This window comes from Trichoderma reesei (genome assembly GCF_000167675.1).
Source record: "Trichoderma reesei QM6a unplaced genomic scaffold TRIREscaffold_3, whole genome shotgun sequence".
Lineage (NCBI taxonomy): Eukaryota > Fungi > Ascomycota > Sordariomycetes > Hypocreales > Hypocreaceae > Trichoderma > Trichoderma reesei.
Window position 1 is genome coordinate 1522115 of NW_006711150.1, and position 24164 is coordinate 1546278.

General features: G+C 54.7%; 4 protein-coding genes across 4 annotated transcripts; 3 read left to right on the forward strand and 1 right to left on the reverse strand.

The window, feature by feature from the left end:
* Nucleotides 1-1927: 1927 nt before the first annotated feature.
* Nucleotides 1928-3696, forward strand: TRIREDRAFT_104514 (uncharacterized protein; the record flags this gene model as incomplete). Its single annotated transcript, XM_006962708.1, has 3 exons — nucleotides 1928-2311; nucleotides 2396-2603; nucleotides 2699-3696. The coding sequence occupies 3 exons, from the start codon at nucleotides 1928-1930 to the stop codon at nucleotides 3694-3696; spliced, it is 1590 nt and encodes a 529-aa protein (XP_006962770.1).
* Nucleotides 3697-10524: 6828 nt separating this feature from the next.
* Nucleotides 10525-16667, forward strand: TRIREDRAFT_120482 (uncharacterized protein; the record flags this gene model as incomplete). Its single annotated transcript, XM_006962709.1, has 3 exons — nucleotides 10525-15264; nucleotides 15351-16466; nucleotides 16551-16667. The coding sequence occupies 3 exons, from the start codon at nucleotides 10525-10527 to the stop codon at nucleotides 16665-16667; spliced, it is 5973 nt and encodes a 1990-aa protein (XP_006962771.1).
* A 1411-nt stretch (nucleotides 16668-18078) lies between these two features.
* TRIREDRAFT_56341 (uncharacterized protein) lies at nucleotides 18079-20214 on the forward strand (the record flags this gene model as incomplete). Its single annotated transcript, XM_006962710.1, has 6 exons — nucleotides 18079-18170; nucleotides 18325-18350; nucleotides 18493-18831; nucleotides 18883-18954; nucleotides 19033-19729; nucleotides 19821-20214. The coding sequence occupies 6 exons, from the start codon at nucleotides 18079-18081 to the stop codon at nucleotides 20212-20214; spliced, it is 1620 nt and encodes a 539-aa protein (XP_006962772.1).
* Nucleotides 20215-20739: 525 nt separating this feature from the next.
* TRIREDRAFT_21664 (uncharacterized protein) lies at nucleotides 20740-21297 on the reverse strand (the record flags this gene model as incomplete). The annotated part of the gene is made up of 2 exons (XM_006962463.1): nucleotides 20740-20971; nucleotides 21026-21297. The coding sequence occupies 2 exons, from the start codon at nucleotides 21295-21297 to the stop codon at nucleotides 20761-20763; spliced, it is 483 nt and encodes a 160-aa protein (XP_006962525.1). The 3' UTR covers nucleotides 20740-20760.
* Nucleotides 21298-24164: the final 2867 nt, after the last annotated feature.

Genomic DNA, 24164 nt, shown 5'->3' on the forward strand with positions numbered 1-24164 from the left:
CCATACAAGTTGTAGTAGAAATGATCATTGGCTATCGGATATGGGGGGTCAATCTGGATAGTATAGTATGCTATCACGGATGCTTTCCGTTGGCACCTCCTTGTGCCTATCGACGGATGATGCCCAGCCTCAGATGCTTTATACACTGCTCCCCCACGCATATCACTGCACAAAATGCATTATGTATTACGACTCAAAAAGCAGGGAAACTCCAATTTCAGAATGGAGTCTCTAGACGCCGGGCTGCAGCAGGGCATAGTACTATATGCAGCCTCCCTTGCCGCAGCACCCCCACGCCTCACCTATCAGCAGCCTCACCACCATCGCACAAGCAAACGTCCAAGCTGCTGCAGCCAGCTGCCAGCTGCCAGCTCACCAACGCCTCCCAGCCATGGAGCCTTTTCCCTCTCTCCCAGGCATTGCCAGCACAGCACAGCACAGCACAGCACAGCACCCTGATGACCTTCGCCCTTTATAAGCTGCAATACAAACATTTGCTTGCAACTCGGACGTGGGGTAGTAGTGAACCTGCTCCCCTCCCAAGGGAGAGAGTGAGTGCCGCAGCTGTCAACCGCTCAGATGATGTGTGCCTGCTAACAGATGCCAACAGCCCGGGTGCAAATCCCGGCGTTCGAAATGCGCATGCGACTTGATTTTTTTGCAGTTTTTTTGTCCTTTCTCTCATGTTTTTGACGATGACAGAATGAGGGCTGGGAGTGAGATGCGGATAAGCAGGTGATGGCATCGCGAGATCACCACCACGTCTGAGATGGTACATGGCGGGTATAGTGAGCAAAGTTTACATTTCACCACCAGATTGAAACGGTAGTCAGCTCATGCTAGCACTTTCTTTCTGAAGAATCTCGTCTTGTCATGGTTCTGCTCGTTTACTCCTCAAAGGCATTGTTGCATCGATCGGCTCCTCGTTCTCGATGTTGTCGCTAAACAGGCTCAAGCGATATAAGCTATCGCTCACCCAGTTGGCATTCAAAATTCAGAAAACGCATCCATGATTGCCTCAATAGTGTAGGCGATTCAGAAACTATCTAAATGAAAGCAACACATAACTCCTGAATTGCAGACTCTTCATAGCCTCTCATCTCAAAGGCCATCATGAATATCTAGATAGTAAGAACTAATGGCCCCCGGGTAAGTCAGCGTCATCCTGGCCGGAGATTTTAGGTAGCTCACCGAGATCGACTGCTACGGTAGCGCCGCCACCCTTGTCCCTCAGCCGCAATGCTTGTCTCAACCGTGCAAGATTTGGCTCCCCCTGCAGACTGTCCGTCCCGATAGGCCAGCCATTACTACATACCTACCTACCTACCTACTACTTGCGAGAACCAGCCAGCGCCGTGTCTCCACGTCCTTGTGAACACACCTGAGCGACGTCACGGTGGAAATTGGGAGACCAAAAGGGGGGCGCAAAATCGATCATCCAGACAAAAAGTCAATGGTGTCACCGGACCAGACCGCCTTGTCTCTCTCTGTCTAGGTATGTTGTCTTAAGACGACGCCACTAAGACAACGCGGCGCATGGCTTGAAGCAAAGAAATCTAGTATCTACCTTACCCTCCGTCTCCCTGCGTTTGTGCAAACATCATCGTATAAGAACGTGGCCGGGCTAAAGTCTCACATCACATGCGGCTGGGCGGAAACAAGACTTGTGCTTTTTTTTTCGAAGACGCATCATGACCGGGTCAAGGAAACCTTCTGGCTGATCAGAGACGAAAAAATCTTGCTTACCCCTGGCGCGCCCTTTTCTCTGCATTGACGGAGTTGCCACGCGACCAAAAGAAGAGCTCAAGTGAGGAAAGATCAAAAAGATAGCCAAAGAAGAAGCCGTTCATATAGAAAGACGCCATCGAGGCCTCAGGACTTCTTCATCACCATGGAGCCGCCGGACCTCGACCCCATCATCGCCAAAATGCCTCTGCAAGGCCTCGCCTACGCCGTGCGGACCGCCTACGGCGACACCTTCAAGCTGGCCGTCGCCAGCGGCGTCGCAAAGCCCCTGCTGCTCCCCTGGTGTCTGCTGGGCCCGTTTGTCGTGCCCGCGCTCTGGCTGGCCGTGCCGCACCGCCGCCGGACGTGGTTCTATCGCACGCGGTGGCTGGCCATGGCCCTCGTCGTCTGGTCCAACGTGTACCATCTGCGGTACGTGTCGAGCGCCAACATGGCGTGCGCGTATGCGGCCGGGCTGGCGTCGACGTGGGGGACCATCTTGAGCCTGAATCTGCTCGTCTGGACGAGGCCGCAGTTTGACGCTGCGAGAGTGCGGAGGGTCAAGAAGGGGGATGATTTGGCGCGGGTGGCAGGCAGTGATGATGCGGACAACAGCAATCATGGACAGGGTCGGCTAGAAGATGCAAGCGCTGAATCTACTGGTCATGAGGGGGGAAAGGGGGCTGCAAATGGAGGAGACGGGAATGGAAGTGCAACTGGCCTTCGGACGCGAAAGATTCTCTTGAAGAGCTCCGAAAAGGATTCCGCTCAACAGCAGGAGGGATACGAGTACATCTGGGAGCCGTATCCTTCAGCCGGAGGGTTTCTAGAGCGCCTGGCATGGACGACAGACTTGATTCTCAGTTTCCGAGGAGCCGGTGAGTAGCATTTCTGTTCAAGTATATATAATCGGAGCTTTGCGTAAAAGAATTACCAGCAGACTAACATATCTAATCTCTCGAACGACGAAAAGGCTGGAACTGGTCCGTCTCCTCCCTCCCTCGCCCCCAAATCCCCCTCCAAATCTCCCACGGCGACAAAGTCGACATCGTCTCCATCCCCAAAGTCAGCAGAAGCGGCTACAAGCGCCACCACACAACCAGCGAATTCGTCCGCGACCGCCTCGCCAAGGTCGTCCTCCTCTACCTCGTCCTCGACTTCCTCTCCGTGTACATGGTCAAGGACCCGTACTTTATCCTCGGCCCCGATCACAAGGGCTACATGCTCCCGCCCCATCTCCGCAACCTGCCCCCTTGGCTGCTCCTCGCCTACAGAGAGGCCTTTTGCCTCGCGGGCGTCTACTCCGCCATCGAGGCCGTCTTTGCCGTCTCCGACCTGGTCCAGTACTGGCTCGCCAGCCGCTTCTACCCTTCTCGCGCCGCGCTCTTCCAGTTCGCCTCGACGTTTGGCTCCTTCGAGCAGGTCCTCGACCGCGGCCTCGCCGGCTGGTGGGGCGGCCTCTGGCATCAGACGTTCCGCATGCAGTTTTCCGCACCGGCGACGTACCTCGTCCGCGAGGGCTATCTCAGGCGCGGCACCCCGCTGGCCTCTGTCGTGGCCGCCCTCGTCTCCTTTGCGCAGTCGGGCGTCCTGCATGCCTCGGGGAGCTTGACGTCCGTGCCGCAGACGAGGCCCTGGAGGGCGCCGGCCTTCTTCTTCCTGCAGATGGTGGGTGTCCTGCTTCAGGGGCTGGCGGCGTGGCTCTTGAGGGGGCATGTGCGGGAGATGCCGCGGGTGGTGCGTCGGGCTGGGAACTTGGCGTTTGCGTTGGTTTGGTTGTATTCTACGGCGGGCCTCTTCATGGACGATCTGTCGTCGACGGGGCTGTGGACGGTCGAGCCCGTTCCTGTTTCCTTATTTCGGTTCTTGGGGTTTGGATTCGAGGGTGATCATTGGTGGCGTTGGGATAGGGACCATCTACCCAAGGTGCATATCGGAGAGACGTGGTGGCAGACTGGCATTGCCTTGTAAATTAGGTAGGATAGAGACCGTGTTTCATCGCCATTTTCATAGACGCTTTAGATGAAGATATTTGGATGCATCCTCGGAATTTTGATAATAATGCACGTCTTTCCATTGGTTTCTTTCTCTGAATCATTAATTACCTAGTTGATATCATTTCCTCGTGGCAAGCCGAGCAGTCTCCCCTTTCAACCAGGCCATCACCTCGCCATACCCAGTCTGTCTCCGGCCGAGCACTTCTAAGAAGGCAGAGTATCCGGTCCTTGGAAGCAGTTAGCCAGCCTATTCCCTTCCACCCATCTCCAAATCTTTCCTTGACTTATTCTTGACTTACGCCATGACCTGCGCCTTGCAAATCTTGCAGGCGTAATTCTTAAACCGCATCTTCCTCCATTTGCTCGTCAGGATGAGGAATGCGATATCCACGACTTTCTTGATTGTCCCTACATCAAAGAGAGAAATATCAGCAATCGAGTGACAACCCGTTCACTTTCAAAACAAGGCTTACCGATGACAACATTCACCGAGAGCCGTGTGGAAGCAGAAAGACACCGCAGGTAAGCCCACATCTTGAGCGCAGTCTCGGCGAAGGCGCCGCGCAAGGAGCCCAGTACTGTATCGACCGAGTTGTGCTCTGTATCGAAAAACATGAGATGGGATTGGTATTTGAACGAATCTGTAACACGAATGGCTACATGTTAGCTGGCCATGAGTGACACGGACAAATAGAATTTGGATAGTCACTGACTGAGCACTTTTCGCTGAAAGTTCTGGCCTGGTGAACGCCCATATTCGATAGTCATGGATGTCGAAATATCTGTAGGAAAATGATTAGCACGAAGATACTATTGCTCAAAGCACATATAAATCCGTCTGGAGCCTTTACAAAGAAAAGAAAAAAGAAGAAAAAAAAAAGAAGAAGAAAAAAAAAAGGAGAAGAAAAAACATACCAATGTCCTTGCTTGACCGCCGGTCTTTGGTAATCTCCAACGTCTTGCAGTCAATAAACGTGCCACAATAGGGAAACTTGCTGCCCTTGTCAAGTTTTCGTACGTTCTCGCCCTCATATTCCATGTCAAAGTTGACGAGTGTTTTGTCGCGACCAACTTCAACACCATACTCGGGGACGCCTTGGTGCATGGTCTCAACAAACCGAATCGCTTTATCCTTGTCCAGCGTAATGAGCAAGAAGTCGTCAACGAGCCTCATGAGAAGAGATTTCGGTTCGTTCAGAAAGCTCAGGCGCTGGGCTTCCAGGTCGGCGTAGAAGTAATTGCACAGAAACGTTGACAGGATAGAGCCCTGCGGGATACCCTTCTTTTGCCGATAGTACTTCTTCCCAATCTTGACAATGTTGCGTCCTACATGCTCGGACAGGAGAGCCAAAAGGCTGCTAGTCTCGTGGACCTGCAGAACAGCGCTGTCAACGAAGACGGTGTTCTTCTTCATGCTGCCCATGCCGCTTTCCAGGCGGTCGAGAAAGGGAACCGGTTCGCTGACGGGCATGGCTGTGGAGTGCCAACGGCGAACTGGCTTGGTAGTCTGCCATTCTGCCAGACCCAACCGCTCACCTGGTTTTACCTCTGAATGTTTTGTAAAAAGGTATCGCTTCTGGCTGGGGACTGAGGCCATCAGACTCAGAACTGACGACTGAGGAATTGTATCAAAGGCTGCCCTGACGTCCAGTTTTGCGAAGTAGAACGTATGTTGGCGATTTGGTGTCAGAGACTTTTTGAACGCTCTAAGGCGCTCGTAAATGTCTCCTACAGCAAAAAGCGCTGATCCCAGCTTGGATGAGTTGGCAATCTATGGTAGATCAGCGGTAAGCAGAGAACGAGAAAGGATCCGTCGCGATACATACCCTCTCAAATTTGAATGCTGTATGAATAGGCTTGAGGATTGAGTTGATGCTGGGTCCCAGTACTTTGGTCGTCTTATTGTGCAACATTTGCCGGCGCCTGAGGTTCATGATTGGACGTAGTTTGGTGCCTTTGGGCAGGAGTCTTAGCTGACTGAAGCCAAGTCGTCTGGAATCGAGAATTTGCCTGGCTTGATGTGGGTTGACCTCTTCAAACATGCCCTCCTTGAGATTGGACATCGAAGGCTCTGCAACTAGCCTCCAGACATCGTGACGAAAATAAAACACTTGGAACCGATGCGTATTGGATTCCGTGACGTAGAAGTTGCTCCTGATGAGGGGTATCAAAAGCGAATCAAAAACATAATAGATGAATTCGTAAAATAGTTCGTATCGTTTGTTCATATCGGTTTGGCTGGTCTTTTGCCCTTTGCAGACCGGGGGCACCAGCCACGCGAGTTCTGTCACCTGTGACCCGTAATAAGTACCAAGACATCTTCACGCCTTTCTCGCTCCGCTAAAGGCCAATGCATACCTTGAAATCCTGCGTGATCTCGTGCAGTGATATCATCTCGAAGCGCCGAAGCTTGATGAAATGGTCTACTTTGCGGAGAAACACAGTTCTGTTATGGCAGTTTCTCTCACTGCCCCAAAAGCTGTCTGGTATAATCTTCGAAAGCGCCGTTTGACAAAATGCTGAGACGCATGCCTCGGGGCAGGCCAGTTCAACAACAGAGTTGTACTCCGGGAGCGCCGAACCATCTGCGGGTTGCCGGCGTGTGCGCCGCTTGGTCTGAGACTCGGCTTGCGTTGCTTGACTCGGCGTCGGCGCTGAGAGGGCTGGCGAATCTTGATGGCCGTTCTTCTTTCCGCTCCCACGAGGTCCGTCAAGGAAGGTCGGACAGTAGTGTCTCAGCAGCTCAAAGTACGAACATCGACCATGTAGCAATTGCAACCGCCGCACAAGTTCTTTGGGTGAGCCTCTCAACCGTTTGGGCAGCTTGGACAGGCCCTTCTCAGCGGACTGTTTACCAAGCCCCATCTTCTTCTTGATCTCATCTTCGCGGAATGTATAGTCCTGGAACTTTTGGGCCGTTTGAGTCTTATCGACAGCAGAAGTGAAGACGTTGTGTAGACCGAATTGACGTGGAAAGATGTGCATCATGAGCCTGATCGTATTCATCTCGTTCTTCTGCCAGATATCTGTCGACTGCTGACCATCTGCACCGGTGCCGGCAGCATCACGGACGTATTGGTAGCGATTCAGAGCGTCTAGTCTGTTCAGCAGTTCATCCCAGGCTTGCATAGCTCAAGAAAAGGGGGCTCGACGTACGGATATGCTTGAAACCTGCATGAACTGAGCTTTTCGCGGTTGTGGTCGGCTTTGCATAGAATATCCTGCTGCGAACAAGCGTGATCTCTGAGGGCTTGCGGACTCGAGACCTTGCAACATCATCTTGCGTCTTGGTATCTAGCTCAGACAATGGGACACCTGGCGAGCATGGTCAGAAAAGGATTCACCCCAAAGGCGGCAAAAAGTCACACCAACCAGTGATCTGGATGTAATTGTCCAGGCCTGCATCGACCTTGAGAAATACTGAGCACTTTGATAGCAAATCAATCATCACCTTCTCGCCAGCTTGGCCGAGGAGGGCCAGAAGGTGTGGCCACGGAGCCTCTCTCAGTGCCTTTTCATGAAAGTTGGGATAGTAAGAGTATATCCCGGGAATGGTTGACCGGGCGGACTGATCTTCTCTGGCAGTTTTACGGAAGCCGTCACAAAGGACGTGCTTCGGCCATGGCCCAGCCTTCTCTCTCGAAAACAGCAGCCAGATGACGAAGTCCACGATCTACATTCAGGCCATTTAGCCTGATTCGAGCTATGGGATGCGCACGTGGTGGAGCATGAACAGACCTCGGATTGTTTTCCAAACGATGAAGCTATCCCCTTAGATATAGTCACATACGATTCGTCGCCTTTCTGAGAGAAGGACACCCACTGCTCCCATGTGGAGGCCCCTGAGTCGGACTTTGGAATCGACCGGGCAGTACCGACCAGGGCAGTGTCGAGCACATGGGCCAGCTGCGTCTCGGCTTCACTGGCATCTGGGCCAGGCCCCAAGGTTGCGATCTTCTTGCGCCTGATCCTTGAGGTGCCCGGGAGCTCGGAGAGGACGTATTCCCGTAGTGTGCACACCAGAGGATAGTGCTGCTGCAGTATGTCCTTCTTCACGGGCGTGTAATGCTTGGACGAGGCGGAACCCTGATTGGGCGACGCGTCATTTGCGCCGCGCTTCCTTTTCTTGCCTCGAGACATCTCGCTGAGTTGCCGAAATGCTGGGCTTGTTTGCTGAACTTGAAGCCGTCGAGGTCGCGTTTGCTAACAAAGGCGGCAGTAGGTACGATAAACAGCTGGTGGGTACTCCTTACCTAGTACCTACCGTATGGGGCACCAAAGTACTGCATTGTGCCTGACGCTATGAGAGATCGTGGCTGAACTAGCGCCGCTGTGGCTGAGGCCGAACGTCGTCAACTGCATGTGGCTTGAACGTGTTCAACTTCTCTAGCATCTCGACACCACCACTCCCGAACGCTTCTCATTTCGGAGCATACTATGTATGACTAGGTACCTTTACTAAGGGCCAAAATATGCTCGTAATTACAGCTGCCCGAAGCAGTGCAAAGGATCAATCTGCCTAGGCAAGGATCAGCAAGGTTCAGCCGCGTCCGCGTCCGAGAATCGCGATCGCGATCGGAGAGGGCAGACGGAACGTGGACACCTGGTCGCTGGCCTGGCCTAGGATATCGGCATTGAAGCAATCTCAACTGCTGCGGATGACGGGGAAACACAAGATGGCAGCTGGTAGCACAGTCGAGCCGTTGTCAGCCTCTGTAGCCGACGGCGTGTTGCGCCGTCAGACGGCAAACAAACGGCCATTGCTCTCAAGGGCCGCCGTTCGACGCTGTTGCTGGTATGGCAACAGTCACAACAATCCATCACGGAGAGTCGACAAGGATCAAAAGCATCCACTCAAGGTTCTGTCACAAATCCGAGGTGCCTGACTGGTGACAGGGCTAGTGCAGGTAGTAGTACAAGTAGGTGGAAGCTGGAACTTTAGGCCTCTCGGCAGCAATCGCACGAAGCAGCTCCCGTCGCCTTTGTTGGTACCTGCGAGTACCTCCGGCTCACCTGCAGGTTAAATTTCAGTGGGAGCAAAAGGGTCTCAGGATACGGTACGGAGAAGATCGAACGCGCGCCGCCAGTACCGATCCACCGATTGCTGAGAGCTACTACCTAGTAGTAGCAGAGAAGCCCAGTTGCATTGGGCCCATTGGGGGCAGCTTTCAATACTAGAGCGCCGCTCGTCGAGATGGCGGCACCTGTGCGATCCTGCTCGTGCTTTCGTCGACTCTACCTAGTCCGAGCACAACGGAGGAGGGGAGACTGACGGTTGGTGTAGCGGGCAATAGTGAAGGCGAAGACGTCGTAGACACAAGCTACCGGTCATGCAATAAGAGCTGATTGAATGGATGGATGAATGGACGCCTCATTCAAGCCACGATTACTAGATCCTGAGGCGAAGAGTAAATTGTCAGACCTCCTTCAGCAGGCCAACCTGCATGTGCCCCTGCGTTCTCAAATAGACAAGGCCCGGTGCTACTCGTGAAGACTTTGCTGGTACGACAAGACGTCGCCAGGAACTTGCGGAAACAAGCCGTGCAGAACGTGGGAACTCGTCAAGCTGTCTCTCCGCCGCCAATTCCAGTCTAGTAAAGCATTCTCCAAGGTCAAACGGACCAGGCGGTATTAATGTGCAAATACAAATGGAACAGGAGGGGAGAAAAAAGAGAGAGAGAAAAAAAAAAGAAAGAAAAGCAAAGAAAAGAAAAGATACAACGAGGGAACCCATCAAGGTGAAACACGGCCGTTTCCCTTTCTTTTCTTTTTTTCCGTTCTCGAGGTAGCAAAGAAGTCCTAGATGCTATTTTAGTGGCAGTCACACACAGAAATCGAAAAGACGACGACCAGAAGCCCCATCATCCAGCCTCTAACGGCGGAGACTAAACAGCCCCGTCCACGTCTAACATCCACTAGGTACTAAAATCGACGTTAGTCGTCGAATGCGATACTGCGGTAGTCGGCGAAAGTAGTCAACAGTGCATGAGTACCGACCAGGGTTCTCTGACCAGGGTGCTCAAGTCACCCTAGAGACTGCTACACACCTCCGTTACTGAATATCAGAACTTCAGTACATGAATTCGTGCTCCACAAGCCATAGCAAAGCCCTGGTCGATACCCGTCTGCGGCTGGCTACATACCCTGAGGACCATAGTACACGCATGCAATATTAGAATCGATGCCTACCTTAGGTTGAGCACCACCTCACGGAGAACGGTTGGGCGGTACCTCGGGGTACTTCACCTCACATGTGTCCTGGTGCCTCTTGGCCGCGGGACGTGGGAGCGCAGCAGTGACATGCCCTCGGTGGGCTGAACAGGGCCCCGAGAGGGCCCCCAAGGCCAGCGCGGGCCAGTGAGAGCCAGTGAGGGGCACCGCTACAGGGGCCCCAGGCCGTTAATGCGCAGGCCTCGACTGCAGCGGTTGGATCACCCACCTCCCTGGGCGTCGTATCCGGCCTGCAGCTGCAGCTCCTCGATTCCCATCTCCCCGTCGCCTTCCAATCACCACCCCCCCAAATCTCCTCGCCCACGTCTCACAGAAGCCGGCCAGGGCCTGATACTAGCAGCAGCTTCGAAAGCCGCCCGCCTCCCAGGGGCAAGATAACCTGACAAACGAGGGTGCCGCCACCGGAGAGACACCAGGACGTCGAGAGACACGCAGCAAGAGGCGGATCGATGCTCGGGGCCTCTCCTCTCGACGTGCCCCCGGCCAGTCGTTGCCCAGTCGAGCATCGCATCAGCACCGCGATTGTCGCCCGCCAGCCAGATCGAGTGATGCTACTACTACCTGTACCGCTATGGACCCGGACCCGGACCTGCACCTGCCAGCACGAGTAGAGCGCGCGAGCCTGGATGGTAGCGTGTTTGTAGCCCACGATGCGCATCCGCCGGCTCGCCATCTGCCCCATCTCCATCTCCCCCAGCTGGCCCATCCAGCCTCAAACTCAACCTCCAACTTCACCTTGCGCTCGCACTCGCACTCGCCCGCTGCCGGCGACGTCGTCCTGCCCGCCTCAACCGCCAATGCCCACGTCCTCGCCCACCATGCAGCTGCCACCCTAGATCCTGACGACTACTACAGGAGCTACGAGACAGCCTCCAGCCCCGGCGGCGAGCCACAATCGCTCCCAATGGCCTCGCCAGTCCCGCCTCCCACGCCGGATGGGGCTGCTGCAAGACACCTGCAGCCGCCTGCAAATCGCAGTGCTGGCCGTCAGGGTACCAGTAATACCGCCGTGCGCTCCGCCTCGAGCCCCCTCGACCGCAGGCCAGCCGCGGCGGCGCCGTCGTCAAGATCCCCCTCGGCCAGCGCCCCCAGCGTGAGGGATCTGAAGAAGCGCTTCGATCAGAACAGCGGCCCCAACTCCATCCCAAGAGCTCCTCCACGCCAGGCTGCACCGGTGGCCCGGGTCAGCAAGCAAGAGTCCAGCAAACCCAAGCCCAAGCCCAAGCCCAGCCTGTCGGCCCCTTCGTCCACGCACCCAGGCTCTCGCTCGGCGGTCCCCGCTTCCAACTCGTCCAAGCAATCTCGGTCGTCGTCGTCGTCCAACTCAGCCTCGACCTCGCGCTCGACGTCGACGCCGGCCCCGTCAGCCCGCTCGCAGAAGCCACGGCACGTTGAGCGCGAGCAGGCGGCGGGAAGTTCGCGGTCGTTTGCAAACCGTATTGGGAACCATCAGCCTGAGACATCCACTACTAACGGGAACTCGAACGCCTCCAGCTCTATGACACCACGCCCACACAAGTCCCCACCCTCAGCCTCCCAGCCGTCGCCGCCATCCCCAAAGTCTAATCCTCAGTTCCCGGGCCTCCTGTTTGGCGAAATCCCCCCGGGCCAGCTCGACGTTGCCGCGCCAGGCTTTGGCATCGACAACATCCGCCCGCGACGAACGTCCGAATCCAACGTGCACGGCCTCGCGGGGCGTCAACGCAGCCTCTCCGACCTCGAAGCCGAGCCCGCGTCCCCGTCCAGCTGGTACAGGGACGTCCACATGTCCCGAGGGAGCACGCCGAAAACCCACGCGCGATCTCGCAGCGATCTCTCGGCGCTGAAGCCCATCCTCACAACCTTGCATCCCAAGTCGCCTACGCCCGCATCGGCGTCGGCATCAGCAAAGACAAGGGCGAAATCACCAACAGTAGCTGCTTTCGCGGCAGCCACGGTAACGGCAACGGCTGTCGCAGCAGGGGCCGCGGCCGCCACCCCTTCGGTCTCGCACGCGTCGGCAGCCGCCAGCTCCAAACTCCCCGTTTCCATCAGCAGGAGGCTTGCGAGCCCAACCAACTCCAGTCCTACCTCTTCGCGATCAGCCTCGCCCTCTGCGCTTCGCAGACTGCCAGCCAATGGTCGTAGCAATAGCAGACAGGCCAAACCGATCGCCCCCACGAACCGAGCGAAAACACCCACGCAGACGGGTCGAAAGCAGCCTCCCCAGGGGCTCGTTACACCGAGTAATAGCAACAACCGGCTCCAAGCGTACGTGTCCACCGCACCACCCAAGCTCTCACCGCCATTGAGGAGCTCTCGACCGCGACAGCCAGTCTCCGTAGCGACGACAGCAAGCTCCCGGATGAAAGAGGCGGCGGCCAAGGCGAAGCCCCCTGCACGGCCAAATGCACGGGACGGCCCTTCGTCGTCCAAGACGTACGATCCGGCGAAGCGTAAAATCATAGTGGGACCCATAGACTTCGAGCAGCGTCGGGAACACATTCGACTGGCATACACCAAGACCATTCGCGAAAGCCAGGCCTTTGAGGTGCGCCAGAAAGCGGTGGAGAGGAGGCGGAAGCAGATGGAGGAGGCCAAATCGGAAGCCGCAGCCACCGAAGCTACAGCGACAAGTAGCACAGCTACAGGCCCATCTACGTCTGCGGATTCACCGACCACGGTGACTGCTGGAGATGACGAGGCGACGAATAAGGGGCCCTCGGACGGCCATGCACGAGTAATTCCAGAAGTAATAGCGGCAGAGACAGGGCTGGTCGCGAGCCCCTCGGCACAGGAGCCGGCTGTGGAACTCCCAGCTGATCATGGCTCTCGCGCTGCTGTGGAGAACCAGGGAACCCTTCTAGAAATCCCGACAGATGCAGCCTCGCACCCGGCATCTGGCAAGGGTGATGATTCGCCGACGCTGGGCATCCCCGGGGGCTTCCCAGAACCCTCACCGTCCTCCGCCGCGGCCAGAACGCAGCGGCCTCTGTCGACCATTTCAATCATTTCAGCCACGTCTGCTGTTACGGAGTTTGATACAGAGCCCCAGGCGGAGCTCGCCGACCTGGCTATGTCCGATCGGCCGCTCAGCCCCCAGATCATAGTGCCGACGAGGGAGCGCTCTCAGTATAGAAGCCCCTTTGAGGACGACGATTTCCCATCGTCGCCGCCTCGGCCGCGTCCTGCGGCCCATCCCCATCAAATCAGCCAAGATCGCCACCATATCGACCAGCCGTTCATCCCTGACGCTTATTACGACAATGAGCATCGGGAGCACCCCTTGGAGACCCATGCCCAGCAAGATTACCAAACCATTGTGACGATTCTGCCGCAGCCCTCACGCGAGCCCCCTGCTGCCGAGGAGACTGCGCAGGCGGCATCTTTTCCCCGACTAGACATTCAAGATGAATCTGACTGCCACTCGGATCTAGAAAGCGTTCCGGCAATGGCTCGTCGCATGCGTAGTGATGTCGACGATGCCGCCACTGATGCCTGCACCGAAGAGACGGACGACCGCGATGGGATGGAGGACGAGCGGTCCCCGTACCGCTATGGCGGCACCCTCTCGTCGAACAGGGCCTCTACATGCGCATCATCGGACATAGAAACGTTTGACGACCTTTTGTACCCTTCGCATGACGAGCAGCTGGATGCGGGCCCACCAAACAGACTACTGGCGCCGCCCTCGATCTCTCGGGCCGACAGATCGAGCCACCAGACCGCATGGACGAATGTCTCCGTCGAAAGCATTACGCGCTCCGAGGCTTCAGACTCTCCTGTTCTACGAGCCAGCTCCTGGAAGATGTCCGGTTCGTCCGGGCGAGACGACTCTTCCCTCAGAAGCCTCCCCTATAGCGGAGTCGGCGTCCGCCCTTCAGTCGACTCGACGCGGTCGTCGATTCAGCTTGGCCAGCAGCTCCCGGAGCTAGACACGGGCGAAGGCTTCTCCATCCCGTATCTGTCCGCAGAGGCAACCTCCGACCTCTCCTACCTCTCTTCCCCCGGGAAACACGAGCCAGCACCTCACCCGCGCTCTGGACGGAACTCGGCCATCGACTCGCAAACGTCGAGCGTGTTCTATGAGCAGTCCCAGTATGGCAGCACGTTGGTCAACTCCGATCGCGGGAGTGGAGAATATGTCTCCCACCATTCGGAAACTCCTCTGTCGATGATGGACTTGACCTCGATGGAGACTATGGATCGGTACTATGACGGTCGCACCCAGGTGGATAGCGATGCCAAGTCATTCATCCAAGAATCCGAGGGGCTAAGCAGCGAAGAGCGGCATCGCCTTATCCAGAGGCGTAACGTCATCAAGGAGCTTGTGGATACCGAAGCAATTTTTGTAAGAGACATGAACATTGTGGAGGAAATCTACAAGGGCACCGCAGAGGCGTGCCCCAAGCTGGACACCAAGATTGTCAAGCTCATCTTCAGGAACAGCGACGAGATTATCGAGTTTCACACCTCGTTCCTCGTCCTCCTCAAAGAGGCAGTGGCCAGCATTTACGTACCGAAGGGCGGCCGGTCTCTCGTCGCGAGAGAAGACTCCATCTATTCGGAACAAGGCCAGACTTCCATCGTCGACCTCAGCGATGCCAAGGACAGAGAGACGTCGCTCGGTCCAACTTTCCAAGCCAACATGGAGAAGATGAAGCTTGCTCACGAAGGGTTCCTGCGAAACAGCGACCAAGCAGCAAAGAAACTGATCCAGATCCAGCAGGACCCGACGGTGCAGATATGGCTGAACGAGTGTAATGAGGTAGCCAAGGACCTGACAGCTGCCTGGGATCTGGACTCCCTTCTCATCAAGCCGATGCAACGAATCACAAAGTATCCGAATCTGATCATGACGCTCCTTCAGCACACGCCCCAGGACCACCCCGATCGGGAGGCCCTCGTGATGGCCAAAGAGGCGCTCGAAGAGGCCATTATCGAGATCAACAAGACGAAGAAGAACTTTGAGCTGGTCGGACAGATCGTCGGTAGAAAACGTAAGGAGTCCGACGTGAAGGCCGGACTCGCTCGTGCCTTTGGCAAGAAGGTGGACAAGCTGCAAGGCGGAACTCGGCCACCGGAGGATCCAGAATATCTCAAGCTGGAGGAAAGGTTCAGCGACGATTACTTGCGGCTACAGGTCGTCTTGCGCGATGTCGAGTTCTACACCCGGCAAGTCTCATCGTATGTGCACGAGTTCCTGCAGTACCTATCAGCCATCGAGCTGGTCATGCGTCTTCAGCCGGGCAGCTTCCCCGAGCTGGAGAGCAAGTGGGTGCGCTTCAATATCTCCATTCGCGACATTGAGAAGGTAGCGCTCGAGCAGCATGTAAGCTTCGCAAACCTCCCTTTCCCTTGCCCCCCCTAAAGCAAATTTTCCTCGCAAAGGACTATACTGACTTTCTATTGCAACAGCTGTCACAGATTCGAAAGCATGTCATTGAGCCTTTTGAGCAGGTCATCAAGTCCTACGGGAACCCCTCGCTGGCTATGAAGAAGAGACAAAAGCGCCGAGTCGTGTGGGAGCGCGCAGAGCAGCTGAAGAAGGCAGGCAAAAGCGTCGATCCCAAGCTTAAGGAGCTGGTTGAGCAGTATGAAGCTCTCAACGATACGCTAATCAAGGAGCTTCCCAAGCTTTCGGCGCTGACGGAGAAGGTGGGAAACATTTGTCTCAGCAATCTCATCAACATCCAGGCCAATTGGTACTTCATTTGGAGGGAGAAGATGAGAGCTGTGCTGCCGGACTCGCCCACGATGCCAGACATTGAGGAAATAGTCTCGACTTTCCAGCGAGACTTTCCCTATGCGAACGAGATGATGGCCAGCATCGGCATCATCAACCCAGCCTACCGCGGAAGGACATCACAATCAACGAACCACGGAGACGACGCCGGCCTGCCCAGGACTAGAGGCCGAACCTCAGAGTCGGTAGATAGGGGATGGAGTCAGTCTTTCAACGGCGAAGGCGCACCAAGCCTACCGCCTCCCGATTTTGGCAAACGGCATAGCGGCTCGTTTACCCTCTCCCCCATCAGCGCCGGCCCGTCCTCCTCTGGCTTCGGGACGTCAGCTCCCAGTCCCCACCAGTACTATTATCGTGACTTTTATGCCGGCCTGTCAAGCAACCAGGCGGGAATGACATCCCCGAGATCGGCCGAGGTACCAGCAACCTCTCGATCGCTCGGAGGCACGCGGCCGAGTACGGGCAAAAGCTACGATTCGTCGGCAATCTCAATGCCGAGACAGAGCACGGAGTCGGCGCCTCACATCCGACGGGACTCGGGCACGGCGTACTATTCCAGCTACCACCAGCACGACAGCCGTAGATTCTCAAATCTCTTTCACTCTGCCCTTCCTCTACCGGACGGCCCCGAAGAGAGTCAGCGGTCCTCTAGAGCATCATCGCGGGAGCGAGCACATGCTTCTGATGGGTACAATATCCTATGGCTGGCAGCGTCGCTCTTCGAGTTTAACATCTCGACAACCAAGCACGAGGCTGGCTATCCTTATCTGACGTATCAGGCCGGCGAGGTATGTTTTTTTTTTTTTCTAGTATCCCAGAGCTCGCACCGTCTCTTGTGGAGCTAGACATGCTGACAATGAGAATCTTGACAGATATTCGATGTAATTGCCGAGAAAGGCGAGCTTTGGCTTGCCAAGAATCAAGACGACCCAACGGACCAGGTGGGCTGGATCTGGTCCAAACACTTTGCGAAATTGGCCGACTCATAGAGAGAGGCGTAATCGACTCATTTGACCACGGCGTTGGCGCAAGGCAGACAAAACAACCCAAACGAAGCGACGGATCTTACCTTTTTTCTTTTTTTTTACCTTACACTACTTACAGTTCATGGAAATTGGGATTGCATCAAGGAGATGCACGTGTACACAATAACCAAAGGCATCGAGGAGGGACAGGCAAGCAACCAGGCGTTTCTATCTCTTTATTTTTCTCCCCACGTTATTCCCGACCTCTTTCGGTTTCTTTTGTTTCATGAAGCCCCTTGTCTTACATTCTCTCCCTTTCTCTCGCTCCTGTGTCAATTTACCTTGCCAGCTCTTGAATCGTCCTTTGCGAAGAAGCTTGAGCCTGGGGATGCATTGGTTGGAAGAAGAAGACTTTTGACTGTGGCTCTTTCAGCAGGCGAGATCCAGTCATTTTTTTGTCATTCTTGGCCGTTGATTTGTCTTGTCGGATTTCAGAAGGCGTTGGGCAACGAGGCCCGGTGTAAGGCGTGAGAACAAGCGGCTTAATGGAAGAGATGCGACATCTGTAGGGGTTGAACATGTTCTACCATATCAAAGCACGGAGTAGACAGATCTGAGCCGAAAGATACCATGACATGATATTGTTTCTGTACGAATATGGCTCGAGCTCGACAGGGTTTGTAGTAATTGACTCTATAACATGACGGCGTGCCTTGACCGGCTGTCAGCTGGCGAAGGAGATCAGAAAGATGTACATGTAGGTAGGTTAATGATCTGAACACCTTGCAGCTTGGTAGAGATACGTAGGTATGCCAGAAGCAGAGCAAGATGAAACATGGGGCCTCAAACCTGGTTGGATCTGTGCCACGAGGCTTCTGCAGAGCCATGCTGGCAAGCGGAAGAAGGGGGATTGGTGCAAATACGAGAAATCTATGAGACCCCCTTGTATGGCTGTTTCGAGTCTAGAACGAGAGGCCGTGAAGCGAAAAGTTGGTCTGGGGTCTCACCAGGGGTCACTAATAATAGGTACCTTATTAGGCCAAGGAACATGGGGGGGAAGGCCAAGCAAAAGACACGACATGACATTAAGCGGGAGATTTGGCCCCCTTTCTTCAGGGCCGTTTTTGGGGCTCAGGCACGCAGAGGGTGAGAGAAAATTGGGTGAGAGAGAGAGAGAGAGGCGCAACAAAGGGGACGACGAAAACACGCAACACAACACAACACAAACACCAGAAAGAAAAACAATAAACACAGCGAAGAGGGGTTTGCCGGTGATTGTAGCGATGTTTTCATAGCGATTGTCCATTTTTACGAGCGGTTTTTGGAAAAGAAAAAAAAGGTATCCTGGGTATCTCTAGGTATCTTGAATTGGTGGTGAAAGGGAGAGAGATTCCTCACAAAAGTTCAGAGCATAGCAGGGAAAGAGACGCCCGCGATGGCGGCTTCCTTGGTCGGACGGGCTTCGATTCGGGGAGGTACGGAGACGGTGCAGATGGTGCTCTTGACGTTTTGCACGATTGGGATTACGTGAGTGTTTCTTTTTTCTTTTCTTTTTCTTCTCTCTCTTCTCTCACTCATCTTCTGATTCTCACCAATCTGGATGTATGAAGAGGAGGATGGGAACGGAGGGAATTGGGTGTGGAAGAGGGATGCGCTTGGATTGCTGACGCGTCTGTGGCAGGTTTACGTGGGGGATTGAAATGACGTGTGAGTTTGTCCTCTCCGGCCTTCAATGAGGATCAACTGCGCAGATGCTTGAATGAACCTCAACGATGATGACGATGGCCTCCATATGAATGAGGCTTGATATATCAGCAGAGCAGCTAACATGGCCCCCGTGTCTCAACAGACTGCACGCCCTACCTCCTCAACCTGGGCCTCACCAAGAGCAACACCTCCCTTGTCTGGATCGCCGGCCCGCTGTCAGGCCTCATCGTGCAGCCCATCGTCGGCGTCATCGCGGACGAGAGCACGTCGCGCTGGGGCCGGAGGCGCCCGCTTATGCTGGTCGGCGCCGTCATTGTGTCGGCGAGCCTGCTGGTGCTGGGCTTCACGCGCGAGATTGTGGCCGCGTTGGGGGGCGGCGACGGCAAGGATGCGGCGACGATGAGGGCGACGGTTGTCTTGGCTGTGGGCGCGATTTACGCAGTCGACTTTGCCATCAATGCGAGTATGTCTTGCTTTTCGAGTGCTTGATTGCAGAGAGCTCTGGCTGATGGATCATGCTACTCGGTTCTAGTCATGTCGTGTGCGAGGAGTCTCGTCGTTGACACGCTGCCTATCGAGAAGCAGCAGACGGGAGCCGCTTGGGGTGAGTAGCCAATGAGAACGATTCTCTTTCTCTGTAAGATATGCGACTGACGCTTCTCCTCTTCTTGTCATCCATCAGGCAGCCGGATGAATGCCATCGGCCACATGATCGGGTACGGCGCAGGGTCCATCGACCTCGTCCGCATCCTAGGCCCCGGCTTCGGCGACACGCAATTCAAGCAGCTGACCGTCATCGCCGCCATGGCCATCCTCGGCACCACGGCGGTGACGTGCTGGGCCGTGACGGAGCGTGTCCTGGTCGCCAGCAAGGGCCCGACCAAGAAGCAGAACGACGACAGCCCCTTCAGCGTTCTGCGCCAGATCCGATCCACGCTGATGACGCTGCCTCCTCGCGTCCAGGCTATTTGTTGGGCCCAATTCTGGTCTTGGATCGGCTGGTTCCCCTTTCTCTTCTACAGCACCACCTGGGTGGGCGAGACGTACTTTCGCTACGATCTCCCGCCTGGCGCTGCAAAGTCGGCGGACACGCTGGGGGAGATTGGACGCATCGGCAGCGCGGCCCTGATGCTGTACTCGACCGTCAGCTTCGTCGGTGCCTTTCTGTTGCCTATGGTGATTCGTTCGCCCGCTGACGACAGCTACACGCACCGCCCTCCACGGGCCATGGCCGGCTTCCTCGAGAAGCTCAACAGCGCCAAGCCCGACTTGTTGACGGCCTGGATCTGTGGCCACCTGATGTTTTCAGCGGCCATGTTCATGGCTCCCCTGGCGAGGAGCTTGGTGTCGGCCACGTTTCTCATGTGTCTTTGCGGCATGTAAGTAGATTTTCATACCCGGACTCCTCGAGGATCATTCGTATAGTTGCCCAGCTTTCATGAGAACATCCGCTCACCTCTTCTCTTGCAGACCATGGGCCATTGCCATGTGGGCACCAACAGCCTTTCTCGGCATCGAAGTCAACAAGCTCAGCGGCGCGCAGGATCCCTCTCTCCTCCCTTCATCGCGCCAATCTTCGCGGCCCTCGTCTTCTTCATCTTCTTCGTCATCAGGTGAGCTATCGGGCATCTACTTTGGCATTCTCAACATCTATACCACGCTGCCGCAGTTCATCGGCACCTTCATCTCCACCATCGTCTTTGCCCTGCTCGAGCCCGGCAAGAGCCCTGAGCTGCATGATGCCACTGAAGAGGTCCCCAGCGGCAAGGAGGGCACCAACGCCATTGCTGTTTGTTTGTTCATTGGCGCCATGAGCACGCTGGTTGCAGCTCGGATGACACACAAGCTGCGGAAATTGCAATGAGCGAGGCGTTGTAGGCCTTTGCCTGATTTGCTTTGGCCTTGATTGAGTAAAAGAGACAAAGGACGACAGTGTGGGAGGTTGTGATTTCTTGCTTTTGGTGTTTAGGAGCGTGGAGAAAGGGTGATGCCAAGGTATTTTGTTTCTGCCGATGTTTTGTTGTGCTGTTTACAGGCCAATGTCTTCTTCATGTGTGCTGTTGAAAAATGTTGGAGTATAGAGTATAGAGCTTAGAGCAGGGTCTGTTATGTCACGGTATCGGAAGCGGTCCGGCTGCAAAATCACGCCGTGATCGTCATGCTGTGGAGATTGAGGCAGTTCTTTGTCGAACATGGTTGGACGTCAGATCCCTATTCATCCGCCGTCGTGACGAGCTGTATTTGTATGTACACAGTGGGGTGCCATCTTGGAGTAGATACACAAGAGGAAGAAGCACACGCCCATTATATTCCTTTACACTACCAGAGAACCGAGATCAAAGGCGTGCGATGTGTCTTCGATGCCATTCATCGCACCCATGGATAGACAACATGTCCATGCTCGTCCAGATCACTTGTCCTTGTCCCTCTCGTTCTCAGAAACGCGCTCCCACTCGTCCTCGGTACTCACACTCGACACCGACTCCGCCAACGACCGCTGCTTCAGCTCCCCCTTTGTTTCCACCGGCTCGACATCCGCCTTGGCTGCCGCACCCGCACCCGCACTCTTCTTGATCCTCGCGCTCCTCCTCCTCGCCACGCGTCCCTCGACCTCGGTATCGCTCGACCCGGAAACGTCTCCCGCACTCGCTGCAGCAGCAGCGGCCCCTCCCAACGAAGCCGGCACCCCGAGCTTCTTTTTCTTCTTCTCTTCCTCCTCCTGCTGCTGCTGGGCGGCGCGGAGCTCCTTGGCGAACCAGTTGACGGACCACCAGAGCCCGCCGCAGAGCACGGACAGGACGACAAAGTGCACGCTGTAGGTGGCGAGCAGGAGGGCGCCGAGGACGAGCTGGAGGGCGGCAAAGGTGATGTTTGTGGCTTTGAGGATGGTTGGCGTCGGGCCGGGGGTGAAGATGCCTTCCCAGAGCTCGACGAAGAAGGACGCCATTTTTGGTGATTTTTTTTTTTTTTCTTCTTTACGGTGAGCTTTCTTGGGTGTATGTGTATGTGTGTGTGTGTGTGTGTGTGTGTGTTTTATCGTCCGCTCGGATTCGTGGTTTGCGAGCTGAAGAGCTGTTTGTGTGTGTGGTTGGAGGTGGAAGGGAGGACGAGTGTGATGACGTCGGAAGAGGCTCGGTGTTGTTTAGGTCGTCTGGCGTTTCTTCTCGTCGTCCTTGTAGTGATATATTAGCCTTCGTGCTCGTCTTGGTCAAAGTATTCGTCCGCAGTCGGTATTCGATGCACGTCGTGAAAGAAGACAAAAGCGTAAACCAGAGGGAAGATTTTATCGTTCCCAAGCCCGAAGCCGACGTAAACAAGACAGCAGTTAAACAAAACCCCCCCCCCCAAAGCAGCCCAACCCTAAACCACAAGTGAAGAAGCAAGATGCCACCTGGTCGCTTTAGGCACTCTTCATCTGGCCACGTTGTTGCACTTCCTCCTCTCTTCTGCTTTTTTTTTTTCTTTAGGCTTCTTCGGATCTTCGTCAAAAAAACGCCCTTTAAGAGCTCTTTTCGAAAAGTTTCAAGCTGAGCTTTGTCCAGAGAGAAAAAAAGAGACCGACCAAGCTGGCGCCGGCTGATGAGGGGCAAACATTGCGGGATACTACCCGCCCGCGGGCGTTCTCTTTTTAGCCTCAATTTCTCCCAATTTTCCCCCCGCCTTTTTGTTTTTCTCTTTCGTGACATCGTCAATGATGGTCTAGGTATGCTTCATCACTCTTGAGTTCACCATGCTTCTCGTTCTATAAACTACATGTTTGATCAAAAATATTGGCAAGGTAAACAGGAGACGCCATCCTGATCGAACTCCTAAACCCGCACCTCACGAGTCCCCAAGACAAAGTATTATTATACAAGGGGGAGAATAGCAGGGGGGGTTGCAACAGAAGAAAATGTCTGCAATGACGTAGATGCCCAAAACACACGCGATGCAACAACAGTCCGAGTCATGAGGACAGCTTTTCACTCTGGGGAAACGTGATGGGCGCAGCACTGCCAACCCTTGGGGAGGGGGGTAAATTGCCCTGCCCTGCCCTGCCTCTCTCTGCCTGGACGCTGTGTCACCGCATAGCCCCCTCTGAGGATATTGACCTGTAAGATGGCTCTCGTGACTTGGCCCTGTGCCGTATTGAATCGTTTTCCCTCCATTCTCCCCTCAAGTCTGCATGCAACACATTGAGATACGAGATGATCAAAGTATTGCACTGGAAAGGAACCGCAAGAAGAAGCCCATGGTAGTAATGTAGAACAAAAGAAGAAAAGACAAAAAAACAAAAAAGAAATTGCCCACTATCAGAGTCGAACTGATCACCTTGTCATGTCAAGTAGGTTTACTAGTGACACGCTATACCGCTTAGCCAAGCGGGCTTTAGGACTTGCTTGGTTGTTTCCAAGGTATAACTATATACTCTACAGCTAATCTTCATCAACCATCGTAGGATCGTATGTCGTTTCAAGGGCTCTGGCATTCAACATTGCAGTTCAAGTAATATGAAGCAGCACGATAATTTGAGCCCATCTCCTAGCCCTACCATGATACTTACTTAGGTAGGTAATTACCCAGCTCTTGTTTTCTTTTGGCCTGAGCCATTCACAAAGACCACATGCTAATCTTCGTGTACAATCGTACTCATCTTCAAGGTAACACCGAGAGCCGCGTCAAGGCAAACACCCAAAATGAAAACCGGGTCTCGCAGAACAGCCTCATGACAAACCCGCCTCAGATCGGATATACAAGCGGACACGAGTCCCTTCGAATCTCTAACCTGCTCACATTTGTAAGGAACTTTTCGCATTACCAACGCAACTCATCAATCAGCCTTGCAATCGTGTCAAAAAGACGGACCTGATGCAAATGGGGGTGCAAAGGGGAGATGTAGGGTACCCTTTCCGTCATCTCGTCGCAGATCAGCCGCATTTCTTGCCTGCCGCACATATACATACACACTGAGATGCCTATCGGGTAGGCATCTTGACCTCTGTCATACAGGCGGTGCGTCATGGCACATAGTAGATGGACGTACTATGTCGCCGTAATATCATAGGTACCGTGCAGGTATGGGTACTGAGGCCATCGAAAGCTTACCTCTTCGTCCAAGGCAAAACCACAGAAACACTATCTCGTGGCAAAGAAGAACGCCCCAAAGAACCCCCTGTCCTGTCACATGTCTCCCGTTATTTTTCTCATCAATGCTTCTAGTACATCCTCTTTGCGGCTCACCGACGCACCTCGAAACGCAACGCGACGTAACGTGCAAGCGTTCTCTCACCTTTCCGCGTCAGCCACTTGTTCCACAACCCCTTTGCCAATTGCTAATGAAAACGGGGTGGGGGTGAGTCGAGGAAGAAAAAGAGCACAACACAGCAGGTAATAGGTAGAGACGCACAAGGAGATACCTGCTCGTACATCTCCCCCCATCTAACCAATGGCAACGCAACTTAGAGACAGATGATGCACCGAGAGATCGAAAAAGCCAAAAAAAAGGGACCGCGTACGAGTACTCAGCCCGAAGGCCCTGCAAGGGAGACGAAAAGAAACCACTTATTTCCCACAGCGGCGTACCCTCGCCCGATGTGACCCGTTTGTCAATGCGAGACCGCATTGTTGCCTTATCTTTCGACCGCTCTTGTGGCTCGCAAGATTGCCTCTTCCCATACAGAAATGTCGGGGTTTCCATTTCTCGAATTGCGTTCGTCCAAGGCTGTGACCGAATGAGACGCAGCCGACGGGTCGAATCATATTGCCTCACTTCACAAGAGAACAAAGATTCCCTGCTCGATCCCAGCTGTTAATATGTACGTTGGTACTTCGCGC